Source organism: Prosopis cineraria, unplaced genomic scaffold (genome assembly GCF_029017545.1).
Source record: "Prosopis cineraria cultivar Desert tree isolate PC_DT_omini unplaced genomic scaffold, ASM2901754v1 PC15, whole genome shotgun sequence".
In the NCBI taxonomy this organism is placed as follows: domain Eukaryota; kingdom Viridiplantae; phylum Streptophyta; class Magnoliopsida; order Fabales; family Fabaceae; genus Prosopis; species Prosopis cineraria.
Genome location: NW_026555346.1, coordinates 6,345,802 through 6,357,277, shown reverse-complemented (window position 1 = coordinate 6,357,277; position 11,476 = coordinate 6,345,802). Strand labels below are relative to the sequence as shown.

The window sequence follows — 11,476 nt, the reverse complement described above, 5'->3', positions numbered from 1 at the left end:
TTTTATGCTTTTACAATTGCTTTAAAACTCAATAGCATGGAACCCAGATATAAAGGAAATAACATGCACACAAATAAAAACAGAAGAAAAAGAAAGGCTAGAATTCAATATTTTTAAAATGGAAATTTTCCGTAGAGACAGAGCCCGCAAGAGCAATTGACTTTATCAGAGTCGTTTCATCACGTTTAGCAGCAATCAGTTAATGTCAAGAGTTGGGCAAACTTTCGGCCAGAAAAAATAAGGAGAAAGCTCAAATTTCTAGAACGATGCGGCGCATACTCACGTGTATATTCGTTAAGTCATAACCGTCACATGTAAAAGCCGATTACCGCAGGTTATGTTAATTGACATCATCGTCATTATTATCGAGTTAGCCAGCCTCAGTATTTCAAAAAACATAATCCGATTGATGATGCCAGGGGAAAATTTTTTCACACTTTAATTTTATTTATAAGTTATTTTTAATATTTTTATCAAAGTAAAAAAAAAACTTAAACCTTACAAATTTTATTTAAAAATTTAATAAAATTTTAACTTTACCTCTATTCAATATACCTACTTTAAAATAAAATAATTTATCATTTAATAAACATTTCTATATTTAATAGGAATAAAATGGTAAAGATAAATATAATAATTATTGATATATTTTATAAATAGGGTCAATATAAACATTTTCACTCTCTTCTAGAAATAGAATTGGAGGAATCGCTCATGACAAGACATGATTTTTGAATAAATGTGATTTATTTTAAATTTTGACACCTGATAAATTTAAAAGTAAATAGTAACTGATTTATCAATAAGACGAAGCACAAGAAAGTTGATAACTTTTTAGCAATTCGAATTCAAATATTGTAAATTAAACAAAAAACATGTTAGAATTTTTTTTTTAGCCGAAATGTTAGAAAAAATATCTCTATCTGAGCCCGAATGAATATAGTTCAATAATAATGAATATTAAATGGATATAAAAAAGATAAAAAGAGAACTTGTTTTGTGTCGCTGAAAGAATCTGCCTATAGCAAAAATAGTGGCCACTCAAACAAACAAATGTGTATTGATTTCAAATGTTTATTTTTTCCCCTTGAAAAAAAAAAAAACAATGTTTACTTGCCCCATCACACATTTTTCCCCCTCACATGTATCCGCCTTTCTGTGTGTAAAAGCTTTGTGGTGTTAATGTAGAGTGAGAGTAGTAGGTGCAAGTTAATTTAACAAAGTGGCTTTAGTCCAATTTGATCCGACATGCTTTGGCATTTTATGGGTGGCAATACACACGGACTTGACATTTTCACCCAGGGCAGCCATTTAACCTCACCTTTTGTTTTGTTTTGCTTTTTTTCTATTTTTTTAGTTCTCATATGTATTCTGCAAACATCTCAATCTTCCTCCGGATTTTTTTTTTAATCATGAATTGTTTGCTTCTAATGTATAATGATAGACAAGTGAGCTTTTTTCTTCCCCCGACAATAAGGCAACTTTAATTGAGAAATAAAAGCTACAAAGTCAAAACAAGATAAAAAGACACCAATGTCCTTTTATTTTTGGTAAAAAATTTTTTTTCTGGCGGTCACTTTATTTTTATTTTTATAGTTTCCCTTGGTATTAATTACAAACCGGCTATATAATCCAAATTCAAAAGTCATCGTAAAGTAATAAATGAGTTTAATACGTGGTCTAACTTCTTTGCTTATTTCAGATCGAAAAACTTCTTTGCTTGCGTGGACGCAGAAAAACACTTCACATGCCTTCATTTTTAAAATCAGCGTGGATCAATGAGCCGCTTAGTTTGTGTGGACCACAACTTGATAAAATGTTTATGTCACACAGGCATGTATTTAAATAGCCTCATTAAATCAAACTATTTAAAAAGTAACAGTGCCACAAAATAATGTCACATTGTACATGAGCTATAGAATGCGTATATTTTCTATTTATTATTTCCAGGCGTACTATATGTAATTAAACATCCCAAGTGAAATTTCTAGTATAAATTTATGTTTATTCAAGCGTTTTTTAATACGAGGTCTAGTAATATCGAGTTATATTCTTAATATTATCTTTTAACCTTTTTACTAACAACATATCGAATTATGTATCTGAAGATTGGCAAATCTATTAGAAATAGCTCTCCCAAATGTAATTTATTTTATTTTCGCAAAATTTAAACGCTTGATTTTATTTAAAAGATCATCAAGTTCATGTTCATATTATATAAATAATTTCCTTGCATATGTTTTAAGCAATGCTTAGTAAATTCATAATAATTAGATTAGATTATATGTTGATATGAGATATAAATCAAAATTAAAATAAAAAAACTCAAAGTTGAGATTTTTTTTAATCATTAAATCGAATCAATATATCAGATCGTATCAAATCACTAAATCGAGACTAGATATAGGATATATATTTTGAAATCACTAATCATTAAATCAATTAATATTTTAGATTATGCACCCAAAAAAAGGAATTAAGAAAGGCACGGTGACTGCTATTTTTGAGGTGCACGGTAAAATTATTACCATCAGTATTGCTATCTTTATTTTCCATTGCTACATATATTTATTTAAGAGGTTCACCAATCCACACCCATGCTCCATGGTCCTTCACCCACTTCTCTCTCTCTCTCTCTCTACACGACTGTTCATGAATGGTCTTCTTCGTGATCTTCCACAGCTTTCTTGAACTGTGTTTGTAAAGGCTTCATGCAAACGGAATTTCCACCAACCACAATTCAAGAAAGCTGTGGAAAACCGCTGAGATGATCTGCATCGTCACCTGTACTCTCTCACAGTACTATCAACCAATACATCAGGTTTCATAACTTTTCTGGCCCGTGGTTTAATTCGTTGTCCAGATATGACAATTGATTTGTCTCAATCTCTTCCTCCTATTTTTCTTGCAGCAGAATTTTCGTTTTGGAGGTGCTGTCGCAGCACACAGAGCTAACGAAGGGACCGCCGTTTGTCTTCTTTCTTGAGAACATCACCACATATTCATGCAGGTTCCGGTGACGAAATACCAGATCTCTTCCGTCTGCTCCGATCTGGAAACTGAGCTAACCGACGCTTACGGTTACATTTCGCTGTAGCTACTGGATGCATTATCGAACAACTCCAACAAAAGTAAATCTGATATATACTCTGCTATGATCTCTTTTTTATTACCTCTTGTGGCCCTTAATTCTCAACTCCAATAGGTTCTGTGCCTTTTCACGCATTTGATGTTTTCGGTTCTTCTGAGCAGCATCCTTGAAACTGCCCAGTTTGGTAAAAGAGACACGCAGGCGTGACGCACATGAAGGTGAAAATTTTCGACATTAGTTGAAGCGGAGGCTTCGTTTTTCCTCTGGAGCAGAAAAGAAATTGTACGTTACCAGTGCCGCTCGTTGTCAATACGTACAAGCAAGCTTCACCCTCACCCTCTCCTCCCTTCTTTCTTTTTTTGTTTTAATGTTTAATTCTTCCGTATTCTGATTTTCTCTCCTTCAATACAAGATAGCTCCTTCTTTTCATGATCCAAATTTATGGGATTTTCTCATGACAATGCTGAAATAAATCAAGTAATCAAGAATCATTTGAATTACTGGACAGAATAAATCCACGTTGTGTGATTTTTTCTTCTTCTTTGTTTTGCAGACAATCATTAGCCCATCCCTTCATAGCAGAAAGGCGCACAACTTGTTTCCTTTTTTCTTCAACGGCGGTTGCTAGTGACAGGCCACCACTGTCCACTGTGGCGTGATGAGGTGCTTTGGCTCAAGGGTGCAGGCGGCATGTGGTCTTGTCTAGAGACGCTCCTGTGTTAATTCTCATATCTTTAGAACTCTGTCTCTCAACCCAAAGTCATTGGGAGGGGAAAATTTGCTATATTCCTCGTGTCGTGAACCATATGTAATTTGATTCGGAATTGTATGATTCCATTATTATGTCACAAGTTTCGCTGGGTTCATGTGAAAATTGAATCTAAAAATCTCAGTTCTTTAGCTTCCCTCACAAGTCTAATAATTAAATGCTCCGTAGATTGCAGAAAGCAACAAAGTAATAGCAAAGTTTGACAACGATGAAGCGTAACGTAACAATTAATAACTTGCAGTGGGCATGTAGTCTGGAGTCTGGACCCTGGACCATCTCTTCCTCATAGAGTTATACGGGAGAATGCATCATTCCTTTCGATCCCCACTATTTTTCTCTTTTGGCCTAATGGAAAAAAACAAGTTACATTACACGTTAATAGTTGAAGTTGAAACGGAATACAGAAAAAGGAACTTTAGGACTGTTAGTGGAAGGTGACGACGCAAGTCGATTTGACTTCATCAATGAGATTCTACCTGTAAAATTCGTATGCCATTGATCCCAAAATAACAATAAACCAATTATTTTTCACATTGTTGGACCACTTGAGCAGCTTGCTGAATCATTGTTCCGGTGCCTGTCGGTTTTCTCCACCTTTATAAATGGTTACCAATTGTTAATCCAACAACGCAAAGTGGTTGCCGATTGAACCCAAAAATTAGGCCCATTAATGTTCTTAAAAGTATTGGGCCCATGGTATGCCTGCCGTGCCTTCGTTTAGTGAAGCCCAGGTCTATCCCAAAACGGGACCAAGTAGGGGGAAAAAAAAAAGAGGAAAAAGCCAAAAACAAAAACCGAAATTGTGGGATGCGACGTCGGAATGGCTCGCTGTCGTTGATTCTGGGTCTTCCTTGGCTAAACGTGAAGCTCAATGCGATTGCAGAAGAAGACAGGTAGGTGTGACTGTTCTTCCTGCAATAGCATCAAAACAAAGCTTAGAATCCACAGTGACCCTAAGATTTCACGCGTGCTACGCTCTCGTGGCTTCTCTTAGTCTGTTTAATTTTCCCCGTGCGCGGTGCCCTGTGGTTGAAGGTGCGGATGCCACCTGGCTCCGCTGGCTCTCCGATCCGATCGCTTAAACCCTAGCTTGTGCTGCCGCTTTCACTCTCATCACAATTCCATCCGGGGAGCTCTTGTGAGTCTGTGATGTTATGGTTATGAAATTATAAGAAGAGAACGCAAATTCTGGCGGCAAGGGAACAATATGCTGCGTCAGAGTCCTCCCAAGCACAGGCACGATGGGACTTCGCCGCTGCCCCTCGGAATGGACTGGAGTCCTCCACCACGGAATTGGGTCAGTTCTGTTTTGTTTCGCAGTTATCTTAATCATATCTTAATGCTGACGATGACACGAAATCGGATGTCTCAGTTCCTTAAGTCACTATAATCTTTGTGCGCAATCATAATTTGATCTCTTTCACTACTTTCTAGCCAATCTGCGCTCTTTATTGATGCCAATCAGGTCTCTTTTAGTATTCTGGTTAATCTTCTCTCTTTATTGAAGCCAATCAGGCCTCTTTTGGAATTAGTGATTTGAGTTACTTAATCGCTTGCTGGGTATTTATTAGCCTGATTCAATTGCGACTTCTTCACTTCCTTCCACCTGATTCCTAAATTTTAAATCTGCGGGACACGTGCGATCTTGCTGAATCGTGTCTCTTGAGCATATTTGGTATGAATGAATATAGTTGAATATACAGGGTTTGTCGAGAAGTGCGAGCCAGGCTGCGGCGTTTTTATGACGGTGGTAATGATTGCTTCTTTGTTATTCGGAGTCCTTATTGTTGCTCACAGAAGCTGTCGGGTTAATTTGGTACCTCTTGTTCTTGTTTAACATGGTGTTTGGACTTGCAACAATGCCATTCTTCATTTACTTGTTGAGGGAGGAATATTGCAGAAGGCTGAAGCAGCTATCTCTTATTTACTTCTTACATTTCTCTATTACAAACTCTCCGTGCCATTTGAGCACGACTTTCATATTTTACTAAATGAAGAAATTTCAGAAAGCATTGGATTGTTGTGTTAGAACGATTTCAAAGAGGAAGGCGCTTTGATAATGCTTGAAATATTCCACGACCGGAGAGGAGCTGTGCAGAGAAGTGTTTTTTGTATATTATGAGAAGGTCTATAAATTATATAGTTGTAGTTTTCTTCTTTTCCTCTATTCAATTTGAAGGAGGTACTCTATTTTGGGGAAACATAAGAATATTTCCATTAGTATAGGCGCTGGCTTTTTATCATTACTTTTTCGGTTTTTGCAACTTTGTGACGTGTCTTCTTTGTTCACTATTGGTATGTTCTCTCTGGGTTCATAAGCTAATCCTATGCTTGCTTTTCCTTATCCAGTTATTGTCTGATAGGCAATAGCTTATATGTTTATGACTGTCTTTAGAAATTTGTTTACATATTGTTATCTTATCAGCTTTTTATTGACAAGCTTCCTTTCATACAGAATGGACGGGATACAGTATGGCCACATAGTCATCGTACAGGTTGGAGTTATTGTGTCACGATACCTTCTTGGGTCTTTCTTCCAAAATCAAGAAATTCAGATCCCATTGTGGTACTTAGGCTGATCAATGCTCCTTTATATTCATGACCAAAGTTACTGATTTGTAATATTCTGCCTATTCATGGTATGTCATGGAATATTATCATCTTTGTAAGTATGCACTTTTAACATCGTTAGGGACAGTTTTACAGGGTTCAAATTGGTCTACAATCCCCAGAAGGTATCACAACACTACATGGAGTACTAAGAAGGTTCAATGATTTTTTAAAGTTGTTTTCAGATGTAAGTTTTTGCCTTTTCAACTGCATCTTAGTATATCAGTTATTCCCCCTTAATTGAATGAGTTAGTAGTTAATTTGACCCTGATTCAGACAACTTAGTTGTCAAAGCAAACTCTAGTTTATATGAAGACTTTATATGTATTGGTGTCTGTTTAAGTTATACTGATTTGTAGACATCTGTTTTGCTATTATCTATCTTTGTAGCTTAAAAAGGAGTTTCCCAGGAAAAACATTCCTTCAGCTCCACCCAAAGGACTCGTACGATTGAAAAGCCGAGCATTGTTGGAAGAGGTAATGTAATTCTTTGGCGTTATGGATCTGCAAGTGGCATTCTTGAATTGTCTTAAGTGTCTATACTTTTTTATAGAAATAGGAAACAATAAAGAACGTTATGCTTGTAATTAGTCTTACTTTTGGTCACTATTAAAGCTGGAAATTTATGGAATATTAAAAGGTGCGAGTATGGTGTTTCTGAGGGGTCTGCTCTCTGCTCTTCTAGTTTATCTGTCCAGTTTCTTAATTTAGTATTCTTGTTTATTGCAATCAATACAAGGCACTATAGAAGCTTACTGGTTCTTTGTTTTTGTTACTTCATTATCTTGTGATTAGATAGTGGCACATAAATCTATGCGCAATTTTAAAGATGAAGTAGTCATTATTAAAGTGGAGGGAGAGAAATGCCTTATATGATGTCAATTGATTTTATTTTAATTCATACGCCTGTATAACTATAATTTTAGAGAGTTGGTTGAGGTAGAAGACCAAGATGTGATATTCAAGGAAGGTATTAAACAGGGCCTATTGGTATATGACATGTCAGAAGAATTGGTTGTTGTTGGAGTATGATAGCATGATGCAATATTGTAACTGACTGCACTTTACAGGATAAGGCTTGTTATTATTGTATAATTATAATTCTGTCAGAATATTTTTGGAACTTTAGCTACTGACGGTGGATGGAAAAAAATCACCTTCTTGTATATATTAAAGGCGAGGTTCCTTGATTGAATATTATAAAACATTGTTTATACTTTAGAAAGTAATATCTAATCAACTGTGCCAGTGGTTCCATCTAATTTCTTTGACCCCATTCATATTTTTCTAGTAATCTCATATTGAGCTAATGATTGATTGTGGATGCAAGAGTTATGTAGGTAGTATTATTATTTTTACTTTTTATCATGTAAATGACTAACACGTTGCATTGCATTCGCTATAGAGAAGGTGCTCTTTGGAGGAGTGGATCACCAAACTTTTGTCAGACATTGATGTATCTAGATGTGCTGCAGTGGCATCCTTTCTTGAATTAGAGGCTGCTGCTAGAGCTTGTATGCGCCTTCCTATTGCATCTTGCATTTATTGTGCCTAAGACATGTAAAGTTTGCCTATTTTATACCAACTTTAGTGAATGGGCAGTATATTTTAACCTCAAGAATTGTAGTTATAGGTTTTTTCCTGGTTCATTTCTTCTTAGCTTTGTGAAATTTTTGACATGGTATACCTCATTGAAACATTTTTCAGCTTTTCAAGATTCAAATCAGCAGAATTTAGAATCAGATCCTGCTTCCAATAATACAGCTTATTCTGTGCAATCACCTCTCCATTCAAACCTATCGTTAGGTGCTGGCAGTTCATCTATTGCGTCAGATTATGGTAGTGATACTGCATATGAGCCATCTGAACTTGGAACACCAGGAGTTGGGCTGGATGATAATTCTGAAGTTGGCACAGATGATTTAACATTAGATGAAGATGTGACAAGTCCAATAGAAAAGCTTGTCAAGTATGGTATATCGAATATTGATGAGGGTTTGTTTATGGGTCAGACTATTTTAGAGCAACTGGAAGGCCTTCCTAAGCATAAAGTAAATGCCAGACATTTCAGCTATGCTGCAGAGAGCAAAAATAATGGAAATGCTTTTAATGCTTCACATTTGTCTAAAAGCCCAATGGAGCTTTTCTCTGAACCTGAGCATGCTAAGGTTATTGGTCATGTTCGCAAGCTTTCAAATGAGAGTGTGGGAAGTGATGGAAGCTCTTTGAGAGGTGGTGACTTTTCTGCTACTGGAATTCCAAATGGCTCTGTTGACCTTCCTGGAAATGCTATGGAGTCCAGAACACCAGATATAGGTCATGCAGAGACGCACTCTACTGGTGATGCTCAAGTTGTCCTTCCACTAGATCAGCGCCATAAATTAAATAGGATTCTTTTAACCATGCAGCGAAGGCTAGTTACTGCAAAAACTGACATGGAGGACCTTATAGTTAGATTAAATCAAGAAATAGCTGCCAAGGATTTTCTCGCTACCAAGGTTTGTATTGCATGCATTTCCTTGTGCATAACTTCTCATCTACCACTATTTTACCGAAGATGAGAAAGGTCAAAGTGCATTTGTTGTAATTTGTAAATAAATGCATCTATGATCATCAGAGCCCTACACAATTTTTGAGTTTCACTACATATAAAATCTCAAACTTCATTACACGACCACAACTGATTGGTATTTTCAGGTCAAGGATTTGGAAGTAGAACTTGAAGCTACTAAACAGAAGAGTAAAGAAAATTTGCAACAGGCTATTCTGATTGAGAGGGAAAGGTTTACCCAAATGCAGTGGGATATGGAGGAGCTTCGTCGAAAGTCATTGGAAACGGAGATGAAACTAAAGTCTGAAGTGGTATTGGAATTTGTTTTATGGATATCAAACGTTTCTTTTAGTCACATTTCTTGCATGATAATAAAATCATATGATACAATACCCAGGGTGAAAACTCATGTGAGAGTTCAACCAAGGAATCAGTTGTTCAGGAGAAAGAAGAACTGTTTCAGACTTTGAATGCTACTAAAGATCAGCTGGAAATTTTGTCGAAACAGTATAATGAGCTAGAAGCAAAATCTAAAGCTGATGTTAAGGTCCTGGTTAAAGAGGTCAAATCTCTCCGAAATTCCCAATCAGAATTGAAGAGGGAGCTTAGTGAGTCAATAAAGGAAAAGCGCGAAACTGAGGTATGTTATCATCTTCAGTTTGGATATTTCTCTAGTTTTCCCACCCCCTTTTTCTGCAAGATTTCACACATTTTAGCCTTTATGTATTTTTTGTGTATAATTTATTGAGAGAAGTACATCATGTTTCGAGCTTGAGTTTTTCTTCATTTTCCCAGACTCCACTTGGTTAAAATCCTTTTTGTTTCATATGAATCCATTTTGAATGGCATGCATGATGATGATTTTCGTGTGTATTTACTGTCCAGAAATTTCTTCAATATGAAATAGATAAGAGGGAACATGCCGAATCTGCTTCAAGAAATCTGATGCAGAAATGCAGGCTTCTGCTCAGCCAGCTTCAACAGTGCAACATCACTTTTCCTGCAGAATATCGAGATAAAATTACAATGAACTCGTCATCTTTAGAAGAGACTGCAAACCAGTTAGCATTATCTGATGATCGAATTGGCATCCTACTAGCGGAGGTAGAAGTTATTTTCCATTGACCACTCAATGGTCTTTCGCCAGTTACAATTGAGTTGGGCTGTAATTATCTTTTAATACAATGAACTTAGAGATGCGATCTCTTTTTCGTTGCCCTTTACTTCCCATTATAATTATAGGCTTTTCATTTAAATTTGATCAGGTAGAAAATTTAGGGAAGGACGGGGGAATCGCTGCGTCTGAAGCAGATAAAATCGATGACATAAAAGATGGTGTCATCTATGATGATGAATTGGAAAAGATCATAGCAGATTTATTCATCGACAATGCTAGATTGAGAAAAAAGGTGAACTATATTACAAGGTATGCTCTCAAATTGGACACGTCAGCAAGTGATGATTCTCCTGTGGACACTGAAAGTAATAATGTGAACTGAGCTGCTGTATATTATTATTATTTTTGCTCACTGTGTCTGTTTCTCATCCTGGTCTATCATCATATATAAGTCAATCTTGCTGAATGCAGCATATCCCCCTCAGCGTACTTTCTAATGTACAAGCTTTTGATCCGCGGTATGCACACATACGAGCCCTTTACCTTGCACGACACTTTTTGTAAACCTCACACCTCAAATAACAGAACTAGAACTCTATTGAGATAAATGTTCTATTGTATCTTCTCTCTCTCCCCCTCTCTTTCTCACCCCCTCTCTCTCAAAAACACTCACGCTCGCATGTGTTTGGGTTTGATGTGATGCACTTGCCGTCATTTGACATTTTATTGAGGGTAGAATTTGACAGATAATGGCTTTTCTTTTTTTCACGGGTTTAAGGGTTTTAGATGCAATTGCATTTGTAGTTTGGTAAATTGTTTATAGGCATTTGCGTGTCAACTTGATTCTGAACTGCTTAGTAAATCTGACTTATGGGCATAGTCAGAGATGAAATACCAGTGTGCGAGAAGAAAAGGAGCAACTATTTTTTAGGTGCATTCATATTATGCATCCCCTCTGAGGTCCACACTTTTTTGGTATTCTCTATTTTTACTTTGCGGACCGTTCATGCAAATGTCTGCGTTCTTTCAGCGTTTATCATTTCAAAACCAGCAACGTTGATTGAGTTCTGAACACCCCCCCCCCCCCCGGCGGGGGTAAGTGAAGGTTAAACTAGATTTATCAATTATTTGGTTACGGCGATGCAAATCGCTGGCGAATATATTAGTTTCACATCGTGGCTGTTGAGGAAAACAAAAACGCGAAGAGAGTGCGAAGGAACCATCGTCGTCGTATTCATACTTGGTCCTATTTTCGTTAATTTTAATGACAAGTTGAACCGAATCTCTTGGTTCAGACGGCCTAATTCTACCAATCGAGTTAAGTGTCATCATTGGTTG

At 36.6% G+C, this 11,476-nt stretch overlaps 1 protein-coding gene and 1 long non-coding RNA gene across 5 annotated transcripts; both read left to right on the top strand.

The window, feature by feature from the left end:
* Nucleotides 1-2,611: 2,611 nt before the first annotated feature.
* Nucleotides 2,612-3,997, top strand: LOC129294738 (uncharacterized). 3 transcript variants are annotated; one of them, XR_008589442.1, is made up of 3 exons: nt 2,612-2,821; nt 2,912-3,131; nt 3,253-3,997. It is a non-coding gene; the product is annotated as an uncharacterized LOC129294738 (long non-coding RNA). The 3 variants fall into 3 exon arrangements; XR_008589441.1 differs by having other exon boundaries at nt 2,915-3,997; XR_008589440.1 differs by having other exon boundaries at nt 2,912-3,997.
* Nucleotides 3,998-4,676: 679 nt separating this feature from the next.
* LOC129294327 (PX domain-containing protein EREL2) lies at nt 4,677-10,746 on the top strand. 2 transcript variants are annotated; one of them, XM_054932591.1, is made up of 10 exons: nt 4,677-5,157; nt 6,316-6,426; nt 6,559-6,657; nt 6,861-6,947; nt 7,876-7,984; nt 8,178-8,968; nt 9,168-9,332; nt 9,419-9,661; nt 9,907-10,125; nt 10,287-10,746. In XM_054932591.1, exons 1-10 carry the CDS (start codon nt 5,068-5,070, stop codon nt 10,518-10,520), a joined length of 2,148 nt encoding a protein of 715 aa, XP_054788566.1. In that variant the 5' UTR covers nt 4,677-5,067; the 3' UTR covers nt 10,521-10,746. The 2 variants fall into 2 exon arrangements, with proteins under 2 accessions (XP_054788566.1, XP_054788568.1); XM_054932593.1 differs by lacking the exon at nt 4,677-5,157 and adding an exon at nt 5,956-5,986.
* The last annotated feature ends 730 nt before the right edge of the window (nt 10,747-11,476 follow it).